The sequence below is a fragment of the Ranitomeya imitator genome, chromosome 2, assembly GCF_032444005.1.
Source record: "Ranitomeya imitator isolate aRanImi1 chromosome 2, aRanImi1.pri, whole genome shotgun sequence".
Lineage (NCBI taxonomy): Eukaryota > Metazoa > Chordata > Amphibia > Anura > Dendrobatidae > Ranitomeya > Ranitomeya imitator.
Genome location: NC_091283.1, coordinates 348,944,232 through 348,972,076, shown reverse-complemented (window position 1 = coordinate 348,972,076; position 27,845 = coordinate 348,944,232). Strand labels below are relative to the sequence as shown.

General features: G+C 45.1%; 1 protein-coding gene across 1 annotated transcript in view; it reads left to right on the top strand.

Annotated features, from left to right (window-relative positions):
• Positions 1 to 27,845, top strand: part of LOC138666539 (uncharacterized) — a 195,945-nt gene that overhangs the window by 70,478 nt on the left and 97,622 nt on the right. The window contains 1 exon segment of the mRNA XM_069754751.1: positions 21,410 to 21,462. Within this exon segment, the coding sequence (XP_069610852.1) occupies positions 21,410 to 21,462 (53 nt within the window).

Here is a 27,845-nt window from a genome sequence, read left to right as displayed (position 1 = left end):
AACTCCTCTCTACTCTTAGAATATCAAAATAAACTCTCCCTCTCAATTTGAGATCTGGGAACGCTGTTTCACAGCCTAACGATAAAAACTCTGCGTTCCTTCAGCTCCCCCGCCCACCATAGCCAAAATGCAAATTTCGTTGCGCCGCCGAACACAACCTGATGATATCAATATACCATAAAGTCACAGTATAAGTACCAGTTAACTATCAAACCAAACATAACAGTGAAGGGTTAACAATTGCCTCAGTAGCACTTAAATCAGTTTCAGCGGGTCTGCCCCGTTTTGACATGCTTAGTATTGAGATCCAGCCATTGTGACGCCTCCTCTGGATTTTGGAAAAAATGCACCCGATCCAGAGCCACCACCCTTAATTTTGCTGGGTAAATCATTGAATAACGGACATCTAAGTCTCGCAACCTCCTCTTGACCTCTCCAAACTTCATCCGAAGCTTTTGGACCGCCGCAGAGTAATCCGGATAAAGGGAGACCCGATTACCATCAATGGTCAGCTCATCACAATTCCTGGCTTTCCTCAACAAAATGTCTCGGTCCTGATAGTTCAGAATTTTAGCCAAGATAACTCTTGGGGCCGAGCCGGGGGGGAGGGGTCTGGTGGGCACACGGTGCGCTCTTTCAACGGCAAACATCTTAGTAAGGCCATCTCCACCCACAGCGTTTTTTAGCCATGCCTCAATATAAGCCGTGGGGTTGCTCCCTTCCGCCTTTTCTGGGACCCCCACAATCCTTAGGTTGTTCCTGCGGGATCGGTTTTCAAGGTCATCAGTCTTAAACTCCAGATCAGCAATACGTTGAATATACTTTTTTTCCCTGTTTAACAATTCACCAATCCGATCTTCTGCACTCCCAACCCTTTCTTCCACCTCTTCCACTCTCTTTTCAACTTTACGCATAGCAGAGTTTAAAGCGACCATCTCTCCCTTTAATTCATCCGCTCGTAGGTTTAGAGCCCCCAGGGCAGACTTACAGTACATCACCACTGAAAATATGTCCTTCAGAGTCGGCTCCTCCATTTCTGGCATGTCAGACTGTGCAGGCAGAACAGCTCCTGCGGCCCTTGTAGGAGATCCCTGGTCTGACCCACTGCACTGTAGCTGAGCCCCTCCTTCCTGCTGATCTCCGGGGGCACCAGCTGCTCCAGACTCCACACTTCCAGCCTCTGACTGTAGATTTACAGCCTCCTCTGACCTGGCAAATCGCTCCAACTTAGCAATCACATCCATCTTCCTCTGATAAGCAGCGCTTGCCCTCGCCGCCTCCTCTGCAGTCTCAGCGCCATCTTGGGCCTGTGAGCTTCCCGCAGCTGTCAGCTCCTTCTGTCTCCTGCGTGTCATCCTCAGATAAGATTCCGTTCCTTCGGGTCACACCTCGCTCCCCGAGACTATGTGCACTCCTGAGAGTATGATTTGCGCTCGGCGGCGCCTCTAAGGGGTTAATACAGAGATAATGAAGCGGGAGAGCTCTGTTGCACGTCTGTTCACATCGCCTGCCAGGCCACGCCCCCCGCGATGACGTGCTTAATGCGCGCCGGCGCCGCCCTCTGACTGAACAGTCACAGCCAGAGGAGCCGGAAGATGGTGGCGCGCAGCGCTGGAAAGGAACAGACAGGTGAGTATAGCAAATGCTGGGGGGCCTGAGCTAGCGGTGATACCGGCACCTGACCCCCACAGCGCGCCGGTGTCCCCGCCTGCTCAGGCCCCCAGCACTCGGCGCCCAGCGACGATAGGTGAGTATGGTATTTTTTTTTTTTATATATATATATGGCAGCAGCATATGGGGCATATATAATGGAGCATCTTATGGGGGGCATAAAATACAATGGTGGCACAGGATGGGAGCAGCACATGACAGAACGGGGGCGCAGGATGGCAGCAGCACATGACAGAACGGGCACAGGATGGCAGCAGCACATGACAGAACGGGCGCAGGATGGCAGCAGCACATGACAGAACGGGGGCTGTTATGATAAGGTAATTCAGTACCACAATGGACATAGAAGTCAGAGCACATACAGTGACCTGACTATAACCCAAAAACATAGAACGAGCTCTGAGACGTGGGAACTCTGCTGACCGCAATCCCTAATCCTCTCCAACCACACTAGAGGCAGCCGTGGATTGCGCCTAACGCTCCCTATGCAACTCGGCACAGCCTGAGAAACTAGCTAGCCTGAAGATAGAAAATAAGCCTACCTTGCCTCAGAGAAATACCCCAAAGGAAAAGGCAGCCCCCACATATAATGACTGTGAGTTAAGATGAAAAGACAAACGTAGAGATGAAATAGATTTAGCAAAGTGAGGCCCGACTTTCTGAACAGAGCGAGGATAGGAAAGGTAGCTTTGCGGTCAACACAAAACCCTACAAACAACCACGCAAAGGGGGCAAAAAGACCCTCCGTACCGAACTAACGGCACGGAGGTACACCCTCTGCGTTCCAGAGCTTCCTGCAAGCAAAAAAAACAAATAAGCAAGCTGGACAGAAAAAAAACAGCAAACAAAATAGCAAAGCAGAACTTAGCTATGCAGAGCAGCAGGCCACAGGAACGATCCAGGAGGAAACAGGTCCAATACTAGAACATTGACTGGAGGCCAGGATCAAAGCACTAGGTGGAGTTAAATAGAGCAGCACCTAACGACTTCACCACATCACCTGAGGAAGGAAACTCAGAAGCCGCAGTACCACTCTCCTCCACCAACGGAAGCTCACAGAGAGAATCAGCCGAAGTACCACTTGTGACCACAGGAGGGAGCTCTGCCACAGAATTCACAACAGGGGGCGCAGGATGGCAGAAGCACATGACAGAACGGGGGCGCAGGATGGCAGCAGCACATGACAGAATGGGGGCGCAGGATGGCAGCAGCACATGACAGAATGGGGGCGCAGGATGGGAGCAGCATATGACAGAACGGGCGCAGGATGGCAGCAGCACATGACAGAACGGGCACAGTATGGTAGCAGCACATGACAGAACGGGGGCGCAGGATGGCAGCAGCACATGACAGAACAGGCGCAGGATGGGAGCAGCACATGACAGAACGGGGGCGCAGGATGGGAGCAGCACATGACAGAACGGGGGCGCAGGATGGGAGCAGCACATGACAGAACGGGGGCGCAGGATGGCAGCAGCACATGACAGAACGGGCGCAGGATGGGAGCAGCACATGACAACAGGGGCGCAGGATGGGAGCAGCACATGAAAGAACGGGGGCACAGGATGGGAGCAGCACATGACAGAATGGAGGCGCAGGATGGGTGCAGCACATGTCACAATGGGGGCGCAGGATGGGAGCAGCACATGAAAGAACAGGGGCACAGGATGGGTGCAGAACATATCAGGATGGGTGCAGCACATGTCACAATGGGGGCGCAGGATGGGAGCAGCACATGACAGAATGGGGGCGCAGGATGGGTGCAACACATGACAGAATGGGGGCGCAAGATCGGTGCAGACCATGTCAGAATGGAGGCGCAGGATGGGTGCAGAACATGTCAGAATGGGGGTGCAGGATGGGAGCAGCACATGTCACAATTGGGGTGCAGGATGGAAGCAGCACATGACAGAATGGGGGCGCAGGATGGGTGCAACACATGACAATGGGGGCGCAAGATGGGTACAACACATGGCAGGATGGGGGCGCAGGATGGTTGCAGCACATCACAGGATGGGGACGCAGGATGGAGCAGCACATGTCAGAATGGGGGTGCAGGATGGGAGCAGCACATGTCAGAATGGGGGTGCAGGATGGGTGCAGCACATGTCGGGATGGGGACGCAGGATGGGTGCAGCACATGACAGGATGGGGACACAGGATGGAGCAGCTCATGACAGGATGGGGACGCAGGATGGAGCAGCACATACCAGGATGGAGACCATATACCAATATTGATGCTAGCCACCCGGGCGTAGAACGGGTTCAATAGCTAGTATATATATATATAGCCACACACACAAAAATGTATTTATATTACATAGTCCCCTTTATTATGAATATTGCCATCTCTTATTATACAGTGCCCTCTCTTGTTATGTACGGTACCTTCCCTTACATATTTAATTATATAGAGCCCTGTTTTTTATTACATACCGTCCTGTCTTATTAGCTGCATAATGCAATGATGGCCGATGGAGCATGGGAAAGCTTCTTTTCTAATGGAGGAGCTGACGGACTGGTCGTCTGGATATATGGAGATGGCTATTCTTAGTAGGCACCTGTACACACCTGTTTTCTGTTTAGGAAATGACAGTCAGTCTTTTGATAGTTGAAAATGAAATTAGACTTGTGACATGTTAATGTAGAGGCACAATTACTCAATTATTGATGTTATTCAACTTGTAAAGGCTTGTCTCTGTACTATTCACAAAGATTAGGGCAGTTCTGTATTAACTAGACACACCTGCCTGCACTGTAACACTACCACCACCAAAGGTTCGTCTGTTGACAACAGTGGCTGATGCATTTCACGCTCCTTGACATCTCCAAGCTCAGTGGCCATCATTTCTGCTCAATTGTCACAAATTATTAAGGGACATATCTAACTGTTCAATGTTTTTCGGTACTTTTTGCACAGCTAGCTGTTCTCTAACTAGGAGCTTAATGGCAAAATTCACAAAATGTGTTTAATCCATGAATCGGCCAATACATTTTGGGGTTCAATTAGATTTGGTACTCTTTCACCTCCCTGACCGGGCCAATTTTTACAATTCTGACCACTGTCACTTTATGAGGTCATAACTCTGAAATGCTACAATGGATCCCACTGATTCTGGGACCGCTGATTCTGAGTTTGTTTTCTCGTGACATATTGTACTTCATGATGGTTGTAAATTTATTTCATATGACTAGCGTTTATTTGTGAAAAAAAATGAAATTTGGCAAAAATTTCGCAATTTTCAAACTTTTACTTTTTATTCCCTTAACCCCTTTATGGCCTTGGGATTTTCCGTTTTTCTGTGTTCGTTTTTCGCTCCCCTCCTTCCCAGAGCCATAACTTTTTTTATTTTTCGGTCAATATGGTCACGTGAGGGCTTATTTTTTGCAAAACAAGTTGTACTTTTGAACTACATCATTGGTTTTAACATGTTGTGTACTAGAAAACGGGAAAAAAAATTCCTAGTGCGGTGAAATTGCAAAAAAAAAGTGCATTCCCACACGTTTTTTGATTGGCTTTTTTGCTATCTTCACTAAATGCTAAAACTGACCTTCCATTATGATTCTCCAGGTCATTACGAGTTCATAGACACCAAACATATCTAGGTTCTTTTTTATCTAAGTGGTGAAAAAAAATTCCAAACTTTGCTAAAAAAAAAAATAATTGCGCCATATTCCGATACCCGTAGCGTTTCCATTTTTCATGATCTGGGGTCGGTTGAGGGCTTATTTTTTGCGTGCTGACCTGCCATTTTTATTGATACCATTTTGGTGCAGATACGTTCTTTTGATCGCCCGTTATTGCATTTTAATGCAATGTCGCGGCGACCAAAAAAAATAATTCTGGCGTTTCAATTTTTTTTTCGCTACGCCATTTAGCGATCAGGTTAATACTTTTTTTTTATTGATCGGGCTATTCTGATCACGGTGATACCAAATATGTGTAGGTTTGATTTTTTTATTGATTTATTTTGGATGGGGCGAAAAGGGGGTGATTTAAACGTTTATATATTTTTTTTTTTTTACTATTGCCATGCTTCAATAGCCTCCATGGGAGGCTAGAAGCTGGCACAACTCGATTGCCTCTGCTACATAGCAGCGATCATCAGTAGCCGGGATCAGTAACCATAGTGGTCTCAAGGACCTCTATGGTTTCCATTCTGATGCATCGCTGACCCCCGATCATGTGACGGGGGTCAGCGATGCGCTCATTTCCGGCTGGGAGCGCCGGTTAAATGCTGCTATCAGCGTTTAACAGCGGCATTTAACTAGTTAATAGCGGCGGGTGAATCGCTATTGCGGGCACATATCAGCTGTTCAAAACAGCTGACATGTCCCGGCATCAGATCCCCCTGCATCAAAGAGGGGATCTGACCTCGGACGTACTATCCCGTCCGAGGTCAGAAAGGGGTTAAATCAGAGAGTCATGTCACACAACATAGTTAATAAATAACATCTCCCACATGACTACTTTACATCAGCACGAATTTTGAAACATAATTTTTTGTTAGGAAGTTATAAGGGTTAAAAGTTGACCAGCGATTTCTCATTTTGACAACATAATTAGCAAAACCATTTTTTTAGGGACCACCTAACATTTGAAGAGACTTTGAGGGGCCTATATGACAGAAAATACCAGAAAGTGACGCCTTTTTGAAAACTGCACTCCTGAAGATAATCAAAACTACATTCAAGAAGTTTATTAACCCTTCAGGTGATTCGCAGGAATTTTTGGAATGTGGAAGGAAAAAAAATACACAAGCTACTTACTGGTAGCGGTGTTATTCAGGAGCCCATGACAGCACCACTAGAGAGGGGATCCGCTCTTTGGGGACAGGAAACCAGCAGACATAAAAGAGCGGCACCTCTCTCCCGCATCAGTTTTATTATAGAGCATGAGAGGACCTCCCTGGTTAGTAGCACATAATTAACTTTAAACATAGTATACCTCACCCATGTGAGTAAACTTGAGTGTAAAGTAGACCCCTTTATAAGAAGAGATGTGAGTGACAGCAGATGAATCTCGGCTATCTGAAAGATATGATGCGCCACTTCAATTAACAACCTGGACCGAGTCCCCCCTTGATGGTTAATTTAGGCTACAGTTACCTGGTTGTCTGAAAATAGCCTGACGTGCCGACCCTGTATGGATATAAGGACATTTCTTAGAGCCCATTCTACCGCTAACAACTCTTTTAGGTTGGATGATGTTTTGTTCAGATTGCGTCCATATCCCCTGGACCCACATATCCTCCGGACCCACATATCCCCCATGTGTGCTCCCCAGCCCCCTGGGGCTAGCATCCGTAGTTACAGGAACACCTGTACGTAGTTTTGGTATGTATAACCACCAACGTAAGGACTGTATAGAAGCAGCGGACAAGGAAATTCTACCTTCAAGGTGGCCTTCTAGAAGACGAGCATTGCACAGCACATCCCACTGCAGGGTTCTGGTGTGGTACTGGGCCAAAAGAACCGCCGGAATACATGACGTAAGTGAGCCTAACACTGACATTGCCCCTCTTAGTGTGACTGACGGATTATTAACCACCCTGAGTGTCTGCCGTTGAACACTATCCACCTTTGCCTCTAGTAGGCGACATTACTGCATTCTGGAGTCTAAGACGAGACCCAGGAATTCCTGTACTTCTAAGGGTTGCAATTGTGACTTTAAGCTGCTCCTCTAAATGGTCTAGCCATGCCATTAGAGATCGGGCTGTAAATGTGGCTGCAATTGCCGGTCTGAGTGACCCCGCCGATGTTTCCCAATCCCCGTTAAGAAACACGTCGGCCCTTCTGTCTGGTGGGTTATTTAAACTCCCTAAGTCCTCAAATGGAAGGGAGATTCTTTTTGCAAGCCTTAGCCACAGCTGCATCGAGTTTTGAGGCTTTATCCCATGCGGAGGATTCTGCCTCCTCAAATGGGTACTTTCTTTTAAAAGCTGGCGGAAGAGAACCTTTTCTTTCAAGTTTTTACCATTCTCCCGTCTTACCCGCTATCTCTCAGATAACTCTCTTCACGGCCCTCTTCAATCTGGTTTCCACTCTTTACACGCTACTGAAACTGCCCTCACTAAAGTCTCTAATGATCTACTAACAGCTAAATCTAATGGTCACTACTCCATGCTAATTCTCTTGGATCTCTCCCCAGCAGTCGATACTGTGGATCATCAGCTCCTCCTCACTATGCTACACTCCATCGGCCTCAAGGACACTGTTCTCTCCTGGTTCTCCTATTTCTCTTGACTGCTCCTTCACTGTATCTTTTGCTGGTTCCTCCTCCTCACCTCCTTACTGTTGGGGTTCCTCAAGGATCAGTCCTAGGCCCCCTCCTCTTCTCTTTGTTTGTCAAATAGGGCACTATACAATCAGTAGATTTGGTTTCCAGGACCATCTCTATGCTGATGACACCCAGTTATACACATCTGCTCCTGATATCATGCCTGCCTTAATAGAAAACACCAGTGATTCTTACCGCTGTCTCTTACAGCATGTCCTCCCTCTATCTGAAACTGAACCTATGAAAAACTGAACTCCTCGTGTTCTCTCCCTCTAGTAACCTACCTTTGCCCGACATTGCCATCTCTGTGTGTGGTTCCACTATTACTCCTCAGCAACATGCCTGCTGCCTTGGGGTCATACTCGATTCAGAGCTTTCATTCACCCCCCCACATCCAATCACTGGCTCGCTCTTCTTATATGCATCTCAAAAACATTTCTAGAATTCGCCCTTTTCTTACTTTCGACTCTGCAAAAACTCTTATTGTTTCACTCATTCATTCTCGTCTGGACTATTGTAGCTCTTTACTAATTGGCCTCTCTCTTACCAAACTCTTCCCTCTCCAATCTGTCCTGAATGCTGCAGCCAGAATCATATTCCTGACCAATCGTTATACTGATGCCTCTACCTTGTACCAGTCGTTACACTGGTTACCCATCCACTCCAGAATCCAGTACAAAACTACTACCCTCATCCACAAAGCACTCCATGGCTCAGCACCACCCTACAGCTCCACCCTGGTCTCAGCCTACCTCCCTACCCGTGCTCTCCGTTCTGCTAATGACCTGAGGTTAACATCCTCAATAATTAGAACCTCCCACTCCCGCCTCCAAGACTTTTCACGTGCTTCGCCAATTCTTTGGAATACACTACCCAGGTTAATACAATTAATCCCCAATCCCCACAGTTTTAAGCGTGCCCTAAAAACGCATTTGTTCACACTGGTTTACCTCCTCAATGCATTAACCTAACTATCTCCGTGTTGCCCATTCAAAAAACTTAAACCATAATCAGGTTCCTCACATCATGTTCTCATACACTTTATGCAGTTAATTAGCCCTCTGTGTCTGTACTGTTACATTTTTAGGCCGTTAACTGGTTCACACAGCTTTACATGAACACCCAAACCTTACACTATGGCTGGTCCGAACAACGAAAGCAATTGTTACCATCCACCTCTCGTGTCTCCCCTTTTTCCTCATAGATTGTAAGCTTGCGAGCAGGGCCCTCACTCCTCTTGTTATCTGTTTTGAACTGTGATTATTGTTATGCCGTAATGTCTATTGTCTGTACAAATCCCCTCTATAATTGTAAAGCGCTGCTGAATATGTTGGCGCTATATAAACAACATTATTATTGTTAAACTACTGACATGTCTCCGAAGTTCCAAACAATACATTTTGTATTTATTTTCTGAAAATGAGAAATGGTCAAAATAGCAAAAAATGCATTGCTTGCAGACCTCAAGTAATGCAAAAAAAAATTAATAATCATTTAGAAACAACAATAGTAATGTTTTAAAAAGAGAAAGATACCAGCGCACTACCAAATATTATATGGGGTAAAAGGGGTGCAGAGGAGTGGTATAATATAATGACCACGAAAAAGAGAAAGAACCACTTCAAAACACTGCACACCACAATATGTAATCAAAAATATCAAAAGGCAAACTTTATTGATGCATAGATAAAAACATTTAAAACCAATGATGAAAACACCAAAAATACCCACAATGATCCATAAAGATATTGATAGCCAGGTAGAGGCATGTATCCTATGAAAAATGCATATAATGGTAAGACAATATGGTAACCGTACATAGAATACAACAAATAAAGATAGCCCCGTATGGCAATGCCTCCTATATGTGCACAGACTGCCACCAAATAACTAATGTATGTAAAGGAACAAACCTAATACCAAGGTGTCAACAACGGCTACCGAAACTGATCAGTACCTGAAGCAATATATCCACCTATCTGGGACAGCGCCAGGTAAAAGTAAGAACACAAATACGGATGTACCCAGCGCTCTAACACATGGAGCTGCAATGCCCATGAGCCCAAGGCATATAGACAGGTACCAGGTCCAGCCGTATGAAGCAACAAGAGCCGAGTCGTAAGAAAGGCAGAAAGCGGGGAGGCTAGGATCAGAGTGGGGACAGACCATACGCGTATCGCCGTTACAAGGACGGCTTCGTCAGGGGAAGGGTGATGTGCACGCCATAAAAGCCAGTTTAAATACCTACATATCAGGTCAGGACATGAGCGCAACACGCCGAGGGCCGGAACCGGAAATGACGCGTGTGAGGGCGGAAAGGAATGTACGGCAGACGTCTCTGCCAGAACTCCACAATGCGCATGCGCCCGAGTGTTTCAGCGCAGCGCATTGTGTGTAATATACCATGGATGTGTAGAAAGGGGGCGGGTATCTGATAGCAACAGGAAAGAGACCCCTTATAATGAAATAATGCCAGGACATAAACAAACCAGACATAGAGGCTGCAGCCACATACAGATATGAGCAACAAACAAAAGAAAATGAATAAAAATAAACACAAAAGGGATGTGGTCGAAGTATAGAAATAAGAAGGAGGGTAAGACAGCATAATGAACAGTAAGTGCCACAAATGAACAAGCACTATTAGAATACACAGAGAAAGAGAGAAAATAATAATAATAATGTATTAACAAACAAAAAATAAAATATAAAAAATAAAATAAAAATATATAACCTATACATGGACACCATGCCAACTGCAAAAAACGGAAGTTTATTGGAGATAAAGACCCAAATGACTGAAGGACAAAGACAAAATGCACACAAAAAACAAATAAGACTGTACCAAGTAAGGTACATGAGGATGGACATGCAATCACCCTGATTAATTATGTAGAGGAATGTTAGCCAAGGAAGACATATAAATGGCCCCAAGAAGAATTACAACTAAATATACAAGGCTGTAATCTGGAATATAAATACAAGGGAGCAGACGTAAGGGGGATGCGAGACCAAATAATGGTAAGGTACATGAGGATGGACTTGCAATCACCCTGATTAATTATGTAGAGGAATGTTAGCCAAGGAAGACATATAAATGGCCCCAAGAAGAATTACAACTAAATATACAAGGCTGTAATCTGGAATATAAGTACAAGGGAGCAGACGTAAGGGGGATGCGAGACCAAATAATGGTATTAGATAACCCTGGGAAGAGGGCCACCAATATCTGTACACTACATACAGGCGCTACACTAAAACAAGGAGAGGATGGACCATTAATGGAACCAATAGGATCCTAGTGGCAACAAAAATTCATACTACCCCAAAAAGGGCAACAATATCTCTCATTGTTAATAAACCTATATAGGAGATGAGTGGACAAAATCCAGTTGGAATCCCATCCACAATATATAGGTACGTACTCAGGGCAACTACTATCACATACTTCTGTTCATCTAGCCCTCACACTGAGCTAGCAAAGATAGTTAAAAAAAGCGTAGACACATGAAATCCGATAGAGGTCCCAGCCATAATGTACACCAATGAGTGTGAAATACGAAGTGCAGATCTTCAAACATCTAAATTCATTCAGACCATCTTCCACGCTGAAGACCTTGATGTAAATCCCATGGGAAGAGGAGAAGAAAACAGAAGGCAAACTGGATAATGCTTGAGTCCTTATCTCAGAACTGCTGTATAATGTCCAGACACAAATAAAGATGAGGAGTGGCCCCATGACGTTGAACCAACCCAGTTGGAGAAATACAAAACATATAATAAACAGGTTGTTCAGCCTAAAAAGCCTGTAAGAATCAGAGGTCCCAGCCATAATGTACACCAATGAGTGTGAAATACGAAGTGCAGATCTTCAAACATCTTAGATTTATTCGGACCATCTTCCAAGCTGAAGAACTTGATGTTAAAACCCATGAGAAGAAGAGAAGAGAACAGAAGGCAAACTGGATAATGCTTGAGTCCTTATCTCAAAACTGCTGTATAATGTCCGGACACAAATAAAGATGAGGAGTGGCCCCGTGACGTTGAACCAACCTGGTTGGAGAAATACAAAACATATAATAAACAGGTTGTTCAGCCTAAAAAGCCTGTAAAAAGAAGATCCTCATTGATGCCTGAAGGCGCAGTAGAATGTAACAAAAAAATCCAACGGGCTTCCGCTTGTAAGAGCTTACGAGTAAGGGACTCCCACCTACCCGAACTTCTGACATGCTCCAGACCTACAATCTTAGTGCCTGTGTGTCTGCCCGCGTGATGTGATAAAAAATGAGATGCCACTGTGGTGAGAGGCTTCTCCCTACGAGCATCCACCGACGCAGTATTAATGGTGGAGAGATGTTTCTGAATGCGTCGGCGCAGTTCTTGAGACGTTTGCCCCACATATACAAGTGGGCACGGACAGATGATAGCGTAGACTACATTAGTAGTCTTACAGTTAATGTAAGATTTTAGCCCATGTTTAGTGCAGTCAGTCGGGTTACAGAAACAGTCCCTGACGGGATGCATATACTGGCAGATGTTGCAATCTCCGCTGGTCTCTTTCCTGTTGCTATCAGATACCCGCCCCCTTTCTACACATCCATGGTATATTACACACAATGCGCTGCGCTGAAACACTCGGGCGCATGCGCATTGTGGAGTTCTGGCAGAGACATCTGCCGTACATTCCTTTCCGCCCTCACACGCGTCATTTCCGGTTCCGGCCCTCGGCGTGTTGCGCTCATGTCCTGACCTGATATGTAGGTATTTAAACTGGCTTTGATGGCGTGCACATCACCCTTCCCCTGACGAAGCCGTCCTTGTAACGGCGATACGCGTGGGGTCTGTCCCCACTCTGATCCTAGCCTCCCCGCTTTCTGCCTTTCTTACGACTCGGCTCTTGTTGCTTCATACAGCTAGACCTGGTACCTGTCTATATGCCTTGGGTTCATGGGCATTGCAGCTCCATGTGTTAGAGCGCTGGGTACATCCGTATTTGTGTTCTTACTTTTACCTGGCGCTGTCCCAGATAGGTGGATATATTGCTTCAGGTACTGATCAGTTTCGGTAGCCGTTGTTGACACCTTGGTATTAGGTTTGTTCCTTTACATACATTAGTTATTTGGTGGCAGTCTGTGCACATATAGGAGGCACTGCAATACGGGGCTATCTTTATTTGTTGTATTCTATGTACGGTTACCATATTGTCTTACCATTATATGCATTTTTCATAGGATACATGCCTCTACCTGGCTATCAATATCTTTATGGATCATTGTGGGTAATTTTGGTGTTTTCATCATTGGTTTTAAATGTTTTTATCTATGCATCAATAAAGTTTGCCTTTTCATATTTTTGATTACATATTGTGGTGTGCAGTGTTTTGCAATAGTAATGTTTTAACTCAGAAAGAGTTCAGAAATCAATATTTTGTGGAATAACCATGATGTTTAATCACAGCTTTCATGCGTCTTGTCATGTTTTCCACCAGCCTTTAGCACTGCTTTTGGGTGACCTTATGCCACTCCTGGTACAAAAATTTAAGCAGTTTTTCTTTGTTTGATGGCTTGTGACTATCCACCTTCCTATTAATTACATTCCAGAGGTTTTCAATGGGGCTCAGTTCTGGAGATTGGGCTGGCCATGACAGGGATTTTATGTGGTGGTCCTTCATCCACACCTTGATTATCCTAGCTGTATGGAATGGCACATTGTCCTGCTGGAAAATGCAGTCCTCAGAGTTGGGGAACATTGCCTGAGCAGAGCTTGATTCATACGTCCTTCGCAACGATTAACCTTCCCAATTCCAGCCTTGCTGAAGCATCCTCAGATCATCACCGATCCACCACCAAATTTCACAGTGGGTGCAAGACACTGTGGCTTGTACGCCTCTTCAGGACTCCGTCTAACCATTAGACGACCAGGTGTTGGGCAAAGCTGAAAATTAGACTTATCTGAGAAGATTACCTTACTCCAGTCCTTTATGGTATAATCCTTATGGTCTTTGGCAATCTTCAGCCTGGCTCTCCTTTGCTTCTCATTGATGAAAGACTTTTTTTCTAGCTTTACATGACTTGAGTTCAGCCTCTAGGAGCCTGTTACGAACTGTTCTTGCCATGCACCTCACCCCATTTGCCATTCCTTTAATAGGTCACTAGATGTCATCCTGCGGTTGCTGAGTGATATTCGAATAAGATGATGGTCATCCCAGACAGTGGAGAGTTGTTTTCGCCCTCTGCCGGTCTGTAGCTTTGTTGTCCCCAATGTCTGCTGCTTGACCTTGTTGTAATGGACTGCCATCTTAGAAAATTTAAGGGTATGTGCACACGTTGCGGATTCCATTGTGGATTTTTCCACGCGGATTCTGCAGAATCCACAAGTAAATGGCCCTGCATTTTAAGTGTGGATTTCTCCTGTGTTTTTACACCTGCAGATTTCTATTATGGAATAGGTGTTAAACAATGCGGAATCCGCCCAAAGAATTGACATGCTGTGTTTCTGCGCAGAATTTTCCACAGCATGTGCACTGCGGATTTGGATTTCCATAGGTTTACATGGTAATGTACAACGCATGGAAAACTGCTGCGGATCCGCAGGGCCAAATTCGCTGCAGATCCGGAGCCAAATCCGCAACTTGTGCACATACCCTAAGGATAGAGGCAACATGACGCTCACTGTGTCCCTCTGCTAGTAAAGCCAGAATTGAGACCTTCTTTTCCTCACTCAATACTTTTTTTTCGTCTCCTTTGTTATGGATAAAAGTTATTTTTTCATTCCTATTACTTTTGAGATAATACTAGCACTTGTTTTGCCATCCAACTTTTCCTATTGCAAGAGGATTGTGAACATCACAGCAGCATTTTTTATACTTTCTTTCATTAAATAAGATTTGATTCAGGTCATGACCTAATCAGAAGCACATTAACCCCTTAGCGACCGCCGATACGCCTTTTAACGGCGGCCGCTAAGGGTACTTAAACCACAGCGCCGTTAATTAACGGCGCTGTGGAAAAAGTAAATAGTGCCCCCCAGAGTCGGATTTTCTCCGGGGTCTCGGCTGCCGAGGGTAGCCGAGACCCCAGAGAACATGATTTGGGGGGTTTATTACCCTCCCCGCATTTGCGATCGCCGGTAATTAACCGTTTACCGGCGATCGCAAAAAAAAACAAAACGCGATCTCTTTTTAATTTCTCTGTCCTCCGATGTGATCGCACATCGGAGGACAGAGAAAAGGGGTCCCAGGTGGCCCCCCAATACTCACCTATCTCCCCCGATGCTCCTCGTGTCTCCCGGTTGGCGCCGCCATCTTCAAAATGGCGGGCGCATGCGCAGTGCGCCCGCCGGCCGGCCCCGCGTGAATCTTTGGGCTCTCGGCTGCCGGGGGTAGCCGAGACCCCAAAGAGCATGATCGGGGTCGGTTTTAGCGACCCCTGTTTTGCGATCGCCGGTAATTAACTGTTTACCGGCGACTGCAAAAAAAAAAAAAAAAAAAAAGTCAAAGTGTAATTCTCTGTCCTCTGATGTGATCGCACATCAGAGGACAGAGAAATAGGGGGATTCGGGGACCCTGCCGTACTCACCTGTGTCCCTGGGTCCTCCTGCTGCTCCTCCTGGCCGCCGGCTTCTTCCTCCGGTAAGAAAATGGCGGGCGCATGAGCAGTGCGCCCGCCATCTGTCTCCATCTGCCGGCCGGCAGGAGAAGAGCAGTTGGGGCTAAAATTAGGGTTAGGGTTAGGGCTAGGGTTAGGGCTAGGGGTAGGGTTAGGGGTAGGGTTAGGGCTAGGGTTAGGGTTAGGGTTAGGGATAGGGGTAGGGTTAGGGCTAGGGGTAGGGGTAGGGTTAGGGCTAGGGTTAGGGGTAGGGTTAGGGCTAGGGGTAGAGTTAGGGCTAGGGTTAGGGGTAGGGGTAGGGTTAGGGCTAGGATTAGGGTTAGGGTTAGGGCTAAATTTAGGGTTAGGGTTGGGGCTAAATTTAGAGTTAGGGTTGGCGCTAAATTTAGGGTTAGGCTTCTTTCACACTTACGTCGGTACGGGGCCGTCGCAATGCATCGGCCCGACATACCGACGCACGTTGTGAAAATTGTGCACAACGTGGGCAGCGGATGAAGTTTTTCAACGCATCCGCTGCCCAATCTATGTCCTGGGGAGGAGGGGGCGGAGTTACGGCCACGCATGCGCGGTCAGAAATGGCGGATGCAACGTACAAAAAAACGTTACATTGAACGTTTTTTTGTGCTGACGGTCTGCCAAAACACTGATCCAGTGCACGACGGACGCGACGTGTGGCCATCCGTCACGATCCGTCGGCAATACAAGTCTATGGGCAAAAAACGCATCCTGCGGGCACATTTGCAGGATCCGTTTCTTGTCCAAAACGACGGATTGCGACGGATGCCAAACAACGCAAGTGTGAAAGTAGCCTTAGGGCTAGGGTTAGGGTTGGGGCTAAAGTTAGGGCTAGGGTTGGGGCTAAAGTTAGGGTTAGAGTTGGGATTAGGGTTAGGGTTTGGATTAGGGTTAAGGTTAGGGTTGTGATTAGGGGTTTATTGGGATTAGGGTTAGGGTTGAGATTAGGATTAGGGGTGTGTTGGATTTAGGGATTTGATTAGGGTTATGGTTAGGGTTGACATTAGGGTTGTTTTGGGGTAAGGGTTGTGATTATGGTTAGGGTTAGTGATTAGGATTATGGATCAGGTTGGGATTAGGGTTAGGGGTGTGTTGGGGTTAGGGTTGGAGCTAGAATTGGGGGGTTTCCACTGTTTAGGTACATCAGGTGGTCTCAAAACACGACAGCCAATTTTGCGCTCAAAAAGTCAAATGGTGCTCCCTCCCTTCTGAGCTCTGCCGTGCGCCCAAACAGTGGGTTACCCCCACATATGGGGCATCAGCATACTCGGGATAAATTGGACAACAACTTCTGGGGTCCAATTTCTCTTGTTACCCTTGTGAAAATAAAAACTTGGGGGCTACAAAATCCTTTTTGTGGAAAGATATATATATATATATATATTTTTTTTTTTATGACTCTGCATTATAAACTTCTGTGAAGCACTTGGGCATTCAAAGTTCTCACCACACATCTATATAAGTTCCTTGGGGGGTCTAGTTTCCAAAACGGGGTCACTTGTGGGGGGTTACTACTGTTTAGGTACATCAGGGGCTCTGCAAACGCAACATAACGCCCACAGACCATTCTATCTAAGTCTGCATTCCAAAACGGCGCTCCTTCCCTTCCGAGCTCTGCCGTGCGCCCAAACAGTGGTTTACCCCCACATATGGGGCATCAGCATACTCAGGATAAATTGGACAACAACTTTAGTGGTCTAATTTCTCCTGTTACCCTTGTGAAAATAAAAACTTGGGGGCTACAATATCTTTTTGTGAAAAAAAAAATATTTTTTATTTTCACGACTCTGCATTCTAAACTTCTGTGAAGCACTTGGGCATTCAAAGTTCTCACCACACATCTAGATAAGTTCCTTGGGGGGGGGGGTCTAGTTTCCAAAATGGGGTCACTTGTGGGGGGTTACTACAGTTTAGGTACATCAGGGGCTCTGCAATCGCAACATAATGCCCACAGACCATTCTATCAAAGTCTGCATTCTAAAAAGGCGCTCCTTCCCTTCCGAGCTCTGCCGTGCACCCAATCAGTGGTTTACCCCCACATATGGCGCATCAGCGTACTCGGGATAAATTGGACAACAACTATTGCAGTCCAATTTCTCCTGTTACCCTTGTGAAAATAAAAACTTGGGGGCTACAATATCTTTTTTGTGGAAAAAAAAATATTTTTTATTTTCACGACTCTGCATTCTAAACTTCTGTGAAGCACTTGGGCATTCAAAGTTCTCACCACACATCTAGATAAGTTCCTTGGGGGGTCTAGTTTCCAAAATGGGGTCACTTGTGGAGGGTTTCTACTGGTTAGGTACATCAGGGGCTCTGCAAACGCAACATAATGCCCGCAGACCATTCTATCAAAGTCTGCATTCCAAAACGGCGCTCCTTCCTTCCGAGCTCTGCCGTGCGCCCAAACAGTGGTTTACCCCCACATATGGGGTACCAGCATACTCAGGACAAACTGGACAACAAATTTTGGGATCCAATTTCTCTTGTTACCCTTGTGAAAATAAAAACTTGGGGGCTAAAAAATCTTTTTTGTGGAAAAAAAAAATATTTTTTATTTTCACGACTCTGCATTATAAACTTCTGTGAAGCACTTGGGCATTCAAAGTTCTCACCACACATCTAGATAAGTTCCATGGGGGGTCTAGTTTCCAAAATGGGGTCACTTGTGGGGGATTTCTACTGTTTAGGCACATCAGGGGCTCTCCAAACGCGATATGGCGTCCGATCTCAATTCCAGCCAATTCTACATTGAAAAAGTAAAACGGCACTCTTTCTCTTCCAAGCTCTGCGGTGCGCCCAAACAGTAGTTTACCCCCACATATTGGGTATCGACGTACTCAGGAGAAATTGCACAACAACCTTCGTGATCTAATTTCTCCTGTTACCCTTGTGAAAATAAAAATTTGTGGGCAAAAAGATCATTTTTGTAGAAAAAATGCGATTTTTTTTTTCACGGCTCTACGTTATAAACTTCTGTAAAGCACATGGGGGTTCAAAGTGCTCACCACACATCTAGATAAGTTCCTTAAGGGGTCTAGTTTCCAAAATGGTGTCACTTGTGGGGGGTTTCCACTGTTAAGGCACATCAGGGGCTCTCCAAACGCGACATGGCGTCCAATCTCAATTCCAGCCAATTCTACATTGAAAAAGTAAAACGTCACTCCTTCTCTTCCAAGCTCTGCGGTGCGCCCTAACAGTGGTTTACCCCCACATATTGGGTATCGACTTACTCAGGAGAAATTGCACAACAACTTTTGTGGTCTAATTTCTCCTGTTACCCTTGTGAAAATAAAAATTTGTGGGCAAAAAGATAATTTTTGTAGAAAAAATGCAATTTTTTTTTCACGGCTCTACATTATAAACTTCTGTGAAGCACATGGGGGTTCAAAGTGCTCACCACACATCTAGATAAGTTCCTTAAGGGGTCTAGTTTCCAAAATGGTGTCACTTGTGGGGAGTTTCCACTGTTTAGGCACATCAGGGGCTCTCTAAACGTGACATGGCGTCCAATCTCAATTCCAGCCAATTCTGCATTGAAAAAGTGAAACGGCGCTCCTTCACTTCTAAGTTCTGCGGTGCGCCCAAAAAGTGGTTTACCCCCACATATGGGGTATTGGCGTATTCAGGAGAAATTGCATAACAAAATTTATGGTTACATTTCTGTTTTTACACTTGTGAAAATAAAAAAAAATGGTTCTGAATTAAGATGTTTGCAAAAAAAAGTTAAATGTTCATTTTTTCCTTCCACATTGTTTCAGTTCCTGTGAAGCACGTAAAGGGTTAATAAACTTCTTGAATGTGGTTTTGAGAACCTTGAGGGGTGTAGTTTTTAGAATGGTATCACACTTCATTATTTTCTATAATATAGACCCCTCAAAATGACTTCAAATGTGATGTGGTCCCTAAAAAAAAATGGTGTTGTAAAAATGAGAAATTGCTGGTCAAATTTTAACCCTTATAACTCCCTAACAAAAAAAAATTTTGTTTCCAAAATTGTGCTGATGTAAAGTAGACATGTGGGAAATGCTATTTATTAACTATTTTTCATGACATATCTCTCTGATTTAAGGGCATAAAAATACAAAGTTTGAAAATTGCAAAATGTTAAAAATTTTCGCCATATTTCCGTTTTTTTCATAAATAATCGCAAGTAATATCGAAGAAATGTTACCACTAACATGAAGTACAATATGTCACGAAAAAACAATCTCAGAATCAGCGGGATCCGTTGAAGCATTCCAGAGTTATAACCTCATAAAGTGACAGTGGTCAGAATTGCAAAAATTGGCTCGGTCATTAAGTACCAAATTGGCTCTGTCACTAAGGGGTTAAGTAGAATGAGGTGTACTCTGGTTGGAATTCAACTGATACTGGAATGGAATGGCTGTCAGACATGTAGAGAAGCTGATTTTTATAAAACTGCAGTGGTCTCTTAATTTTTGCCACAGCTGTATATCCATGCTTTTCTAACCTGTCAGTGTGATTTTACTGTAGCACAACCTGAATTGCCGGCTTTTCAAAGGATTTAGAGGTATAGTTCTACAGGAAGTCATTTTTTCCCTCTGGGGACGTACAACTTTATTAGCATGTACAAAGAGACACAAGTTAGCCCCAAAAACACATGGAAAAAAAAATCAACACAAACACACCAAGTCATGCGTTTTTTGCCGCAGCTTCTTTCCTTCTAAGAAATCAGGTTTTGCTGCAGAAAGATGCAGTAAAAATGTCCAGTGTGAACATACCCTAAGGGCTTGTGCACACTGCAGATTTGCTAGCAAAACCTGAAGCAACCCTGATGCCAGCAAAGTGAATGAGAAACTTGACCTAACGTGTCATGCACACATTGAGTATTTTTGACTTGCAGATTTGGTGGAGAAAATAATCTGTCAATTCTCTGCATTTTTCACCATTTACCTCACTCAAATCAGTAAAAAAACACCAAAAACTCAACCAGCTTCTCTCCAATGTAGGAAGCTGATGAGCGATGAGAAGATCAGAGACGTGGGGGGCCGCACAGAGATCGGGGAGACGAGGTGGAATTGTATTTCTTGTGATACGTCTCAGGGAGAAGACACCAGAGGGACAGATACACCCAGCTCTGCTACATACAGGGCTCTGCTACATACACACTCGGCTCCGCTCTGTATACCTCGTACACATGCGGCTCTGCTCCGTACACCTCATACACACGGCTCCGTTCCGTACACCTCGTACACACACGGCTCCGCTCCGTACACCTCATACACACGGCTCCGTTCCGTACACCTCATACACACGGCTCCGTTCCATATACCTCGTACAAACAGCTCTGCTCCGTACACCTCGTACACTCGTGGCTCCGCTCTGTACACCTCGTACACACACGGCTCTGCTCCGTACACCTCGTACACATGGCTCCGCTCTGTACACCTCGTACACACACGGCTCCGCTCCGTACACCTCGTACACACACGGCTCTGCTCCGTACACCTCGTACACACAGCTCTGCTCCACTCCGTACACCTCGTACACACACGGATCTGTAGAATGTAAGCCCGCAAGGGCAGGGTCCTCGCCCCTCTGTATCAGTCCGTCATTGTTAGTTTGTTTACTGTATGTGATATTTGTAACTTGTATGTAACCCCTTCTCATGTACAGCACCATGGAATCAATGGTGCTATATAAATAAATAATAATAATAATCTGCTACATCCACACTGTAAACCCCTCCTGACCCCACACATAAACTTCCCCTCATCCAGCACCATGACAACCAGCACAGCAGAGTCCTGCATACACTGAGGCCCCTGATCATGTGACTCCTGACTCCTCCCCTCCTGTGACCTCATCACAGGTCCTGTGTGCACAGAGCAGCCATATATGTGGAGTGCGGCTCTGCAGGTGGAGGTAGGTGCTGGGGCCCCGTTATTCTCTATCGGGATTAGCCGCTGTTCACACTCGGCCATTTTTCCTCATTGTATAATAAATGGCCTTTTCCGTCTCTGTGCTGTTCGGGTTCCCATCAGTTTTCCATGTTTCCCCCCTGAATACACAAGTTCTCCCACCCCTCCCCATTGACAAGGTTAAAAAAAAAAAGATTTTTATTTGAAATAATTTTCTCCTTCAAACTTTGCTTTTGTCAAAGAATACTCCCTTTGCAGCAATTACAGACCTTTGGTATTCTAGCAGTTAATTTGCAGAGGTAATCTGGAGAAATTTCACCCCATGCTTCCAGAAGCCTCTCCACAAGTTGATTTGGCTTGATGAGCACTTTTTGCGTACGATACAGTCAACCTGCTCCCAGAACAGCTCAATGGGGTTGAGATCTGGTGACTGCGCTGGCCACGCCATTACAGATAGAATACCAGCTGCCTGCTTCTTGCCTAAATAGTTCTTGCATAATTTGGAGGTGTGCTTTGGGCCATTGTCCTGTTGTAGGATGAAATTGGCTCCAATCAAGCGCTGTCCACCAGGTATGGCATGGCATTGCAAAATGGAGTAATAGCCTTATTTAAAATCCATTTTACCTTGTACAAATCTCCCACTTTACCAGCACCAAAGCAACCACAGACCATCACATTACCTCCACCATGCTTGACAGATGGCATCATGCTCTCTTCCAACATCTTTTCAGTTCTATGTCTCACAAATGTTCTTATGTATGATCCAAACACCTCAAACATGGATTTGTCTGTCTATAACACTTTTTTCCAATCTTCCTCTGTCCATTGTCTGTGTTCTTTTGCCGATATTAACCCTCCGTCAGGGGCAACTGATCTGACAGGCGCCGCTCACTTAAGGTACCGTCACACTAGACGATATCGCTAGCGATCCGTGACGTTGCAGCGTCCTGGCTAGCGATATCGTCCAGTGTGACAGGCAGCAGCGATCAGGATCCTGCTGTGATGTCGCTGGTCGGGGAAGAAAGTCCAGAACTTTGTTTCGTCGCTGGATCTCCCGCTGACATCGCTGAATCGGCGTGTGTGACGCCGATTCAGCGATGTCTTCGCTGGTAACCAGGGTAAACATCGGGTTACTAAGCGCAGGGGCGCACTTAGTAACCCGATGTTTACCTTGGTTACCATCGTTAAAGTAAAAAAACAACCACTACATACTTACCTACCGCTGTCTGTCCCCGGCGCTGTGCTTCTCTGCTCTGGCTGTGAGCACAGCGGCCGGAAAGCAGAGCGGTGACGTCACCGCTCTGCTTTCCAGCTGCCCGGCGCTCACAGCCAGAGCAGGAGTGCAGAGAAGCAGAGCGCCGGGGACAGACAGCGGTAGATAAGTATGTAGTGGTTGTTTTTTTACTTTAACGATGGTAACCAGGGTAAACATCGGGTTACTAAGCGCGGCCCTGCGCTTAGTAACCCGATGTTTACCCTGGTTACCGGGGACCTCGGGATCGTTGGTCGCTGGAGAGCTGTCTGTGTGACAGCTCTCCAGCGACCAAACAGCGACGCTGCAGCGATCCGGATCGTTGTCGGTATCGCTGCAGCGTCGCTTAGTGTGACGGTACCTTTAGTTTCATTTCTCTATTTTCAGTGGTTTGTCCAGGAAACACCATCCTCCCAGTACCTTCCTAACTTTAAAGGCTGTGTGAAACCTGAGAAGCCTCTTGTGCTGCAGAGCTGCAGGAGATCAGATATCAGTGTTTTGGCTTCTCGGGCTCATTGCCCCAAAGCGTCACACCTTTGACGATTAGAATTTGCTGTTTTTATTCATCCCAATTGTTTATTTAGTTTGTTTTATGAATAGCCAGTGCTAAATTTGTGGATTTGTCATAGAAGTTATTTGTTAGAAATAAGAGTGTGCTTCTCAGGCACATTGCACCCTAACACATATTCTCTTTCTTGCTTCTGCTTTTCTTCTGAAATGGCGAGGAGAATATTTGACTTGTGCAATGCCCTTCATGTTGAGCAAGTGCAAAATATACTGCTTGATGATAAGACAGACCCCTTACAGCTAGAAGATTTAGAGGAAGAAAGTGACATTGATTCAGAAGATGATGTGGAAGAATGTCCAGATGTGTCTGATACAGATCAAGATGGAGAGAGTGAGGAGGATGCTCAAGACAGTGAAACATATTACTTTTCTGGTTATTCAACATTTTTTTTTACACCTGATTATGTGTATTCTCATTTATTACATTCTTATTAAGGTAACTGATCACTTTTAGAGCATTGAAATTTAAAAAAAAAGGAAAATATAGCCAATTTTCTAGCCTGTGCCAGACAGGCGCAATGCCCCTAAACTCGTTATGAAACATATTGCCCCTGATGGAGGGTTAATCTTTTCCTTTTATTAGCCAGTCTCAGATATGGATTTTTCTTTGCCACTCTGCCCTGAAGGCCAGCATCCCTGAATCACCTCATCACTGTAGATGTTGACACTGGCGTTTTGCGTGTACCATTTAATGAAGCTGCCAGTTGAGGACCTGTGAGGCGTCGATTTCTCAAACTACAGACTCTAATGTACTTGTTTTGTTGCTCAGTTGTGCAGCAGGGCCTCCCACTTCTCTTTCTACTCTTGTTAGAGCCTGTTTGTGCTCTCCTCTGAAGGGAGTAGTACACACCATTGTAGGAAATCTTCAGTTTCTTGGCAATTTCTCGCATGGAATAGCCTTCATTTCTAAGAACAATAATAGACTGTCAAGTTTCACATGAAAGTTATTTTTTTTCTGGCCATTTTGAGAGTTTAATGGAACCAAAAAATGTAATGCTCCAGATTCTCAACTAGCTCAAAGGAAGGTCAGGTATATAGGTTCTATAATCAGCCAAACTGTTTTCAGCTGTGCTAGCATACTTGCACAAGGGTTTTCAAATGTATTCTAACTATTCATAAGCCTTCTTACACAGTTAGCAAACACAAAGTACCATGAGAACACTGGAGTGATGGTTGTTGGAAATGGGCCTCTATACACCTACTGTATAAAGATATTGCATTACAAACCAGACATGTGCAGCTAGAATAGTCATTTACCACATTAACAATGTATAGAGTGTATTTCAGAATCATTTAATATTAGCTTCATTGGAAAAAAAACTGTGCTTTTAAAAATAAGGAAATTTCTAAATGACCCTAAACTTTTTGAACTGAATATAACTCCAAGTAAATCAACCTTCTGTGAAATCAAACTGTCCACTTAGGAAGCAACTCTGTTTGACAATAAATTTCACATGCTGTTGTGCAAATGAAAAAGACAACAGATGGAAATTATTGGCAATTATCAAGACACACTCAATAAAGGAGTGGTTCTGCAGGTGGGGACCACAGACCACATCTCAGTACCAATGCTTTCTGGCTGATGTTTTGGTCACTTTTGAATGTTGGTTGTGCTTTCACACTCATGTTTAGCATGAGACAGACTCTACAACCCACACAAGTGGCTCACGTAGTGCAGCTTGTCCATGATGGCACATCAATGCGAGCTGCGGCAAGAAGGTTTGCTGTGTCAGTTAGCATAGTGTCCAGAGACTGGAGGCACTGCCAGGAGACAGGCCAGTACACCAAGAGACGTGGAGGGGGCCGTAGGAGGGCAACAACCCAGCAGCAGGAACGCTACCTCAGCCTTTGTGCAAGGAGGAATAGGAGAAGCACTGCCAGAGCCCTGCAAAATGATCTCCAGCAGGCCACAAATGTGCATGTGTGTGCACAAACGGTTAGAAACTGACTCCATGAGGATGGTCTGAGTACCCAACGTCCACAGATGGGGGTTGTGCTCACAGCCCAACACCGTGCAGGACACTTGGCATTTGCCACAGAACACCAGGATTGGCAAATTTGCCACTGGCACCTTGTGCTCTTCACAGATGAAAGCAGGTTCACACTGAGCACATGTGCAGATGTGACAGAGTCTAGAGACGCCTTGGAGAGTGATCTTGTAAGGACTGGGACTGCGTACCTGTTTTTGTTTGTTCTTGCCCTTAGTTCTGTTGGATTCTGCCCTTACCCAAAATGGAGTGGCTGGGTTCATGGGGGCCATCTTGTTTCCTGTCTGATACTCCTTGTTTCCTGTCTGCTGCATATATAAAGGAACTCTGCACACTATATGTTGCTTGTGTATCTTGTACCTCACTTGCTGCCAAGCTCAAGGACTTGCAACCTGCTTGTTTCTTCTATTCCTCGGGATACCCTGCTTGCTTCTGGATCTACGTACCACCGGAAAGACTCTGTTGCTCTACCCCTGCTCTGCACCCACCTCTGCTACGGTCTGCCCCATACTAGTAGCCAGCCTGGGCTCTCACCTCTGGATTCTGCATTGCTGGACTTGAACTTACATCCTCGGTCTGTGCTACTAACATCTACATATTCTTGAAACCGTTTATTACTTGCTTATCTGTAAAGCCACAGTTTACATCAGTCAACTGAAGTTCATCTTTCTAATATATACATATACTGAACTGTGATATACCGTGTTTGTCGTCATTCTGACCCACGTCTTCCTTCTCCATAGAATGTTAGCATAATCTTATTACAGATCTGCTGCCTGCAACATCCTTCAGCATGACCGGTTTGGCAGTGGGTCAGTAATGGTGTGGGGTGGCATTTCTTTTGAGGGCCACACAGCTCTCCATGTGCTCGCCAGAGGTAGCCTGACTGCCATTAGGTACCAAGATGAGATCCTCAGACCCCTTGTGAGACCATATGCTTGTGCGGTTGGCCCCGGGTTCCCTCCTAATTCAAGACAATGCCAGACCTCATGTGGCTGGAGTGTGTCAGCAGTTTCTGCAAGATGAAGGCATTGAAACTATGGACTGGCCCGCCCGTTGCCCAGATCTGAATCCGACTGAACACATCTGGGACATCATGTCTCACTCCATCCACCAACATCACGCTGCACCACAGACTGTCCAGGAGTTGGTGGATGCTTTAGTCCAGGTCTGGGAGGAGATCCCTCAGGAGACTATCCACTGCCTCATCAGGAGCATGCCCAGGCATTGTAGGGAGATCATACAGGCACGTGGAGGCCACACACACACAACTGAACATCATTTCCTTGTTTTGAGTCATTTCCACTGAAATTGGATCAGCCTGTAACTTCATTTTCCACTTTGATTTTGAGCATCAATCCAACTCCAGACCTCCATGGGATATTTGCTGTGATTTACATTGATCATTTTTAGGTTTTATTGTTCTCAACACTTTCCACTATGTAATGAATAAAGATTTACAAGTGGAAAATTTAATTCTGTGATATCTAGGATGTGGGATTTTAGTGATTCCTTTATTTTTTGGAGCAGTGTACAGTACAGATCGAAAGTTTGGACACACATTCTCATTTAAAGATTTTTCTGTATTTTCATGACTATGAAAATTGTACATTCACACCGAAGGCATGTAGGTTATTTTAATCTACATTATGTGAGCACTCAAAACCTACAAGATGAAATTAGCAAAAACCCTACTGTAACTAAATAAGTAAAAGCAAAAGTGCATTTAAATATTACAGGGTATTTGGTAATACTGTTTTTGATCAAAAAAAGCATGAAAGCCATCCCACCGTTAATCAGGTGACCCTGATCGATTTGGGACGGTCCTACACTGACTAATATTAAAAACCTTACCATGTGTCAGAGTTGACCTCAGTGTGTGAATATGGGGAGGTTAAAGGATCGGGTCCTGACCTGTGGACACCAGTCTGGGGAAATCTTTAAATGTACCGTGTATACTCGAGTATAAGCTGACCCGAGTATAAGCCGACCCCCCTAATTTTGCCACAAAAACTGGGAAAACTTAATGACTCGAGTATAAGCCTAGGGTGGGAAATACAGCAGCTACCGGTAAATGTCAAAAGTAAAAATAGATACCAATAAAAGTAAAATTAATTGAGACATCAGTAGGTTAAGTGTTTTTGAATATCCGTATTGAATCAGGAGCCCCATATAATGCTCCATAAAGTTTATGATGGCCCAATAAGATGTTCCATATTAAAATATGCCCCATATAATCCTGCATAAAGGTTAATAAAGGCCCCATAAGATGCTCCATAGACACATTTGCCCCATATAATGCTGCACAAATGCTGATTATGGCCCCATAAGATGCTTTATAAAGATATTTGCCCCATATAGTGCTGCACAAACCTTGATTATGGCCCTATAAGATGCTCCATACAGACACTTGGCCCATATACCGTAATGCTCCCCAAAGTTAATTATTGCCCCATACAGACACTTGCCCCATATAGTGCTGCACAAACATTATGGCCCCATACAGTGCTGCACAAATGTTATGGCCCCATAGATGCCCCATACAAACACTTGCCCCATATAGTGCTGCACAAACGTTAT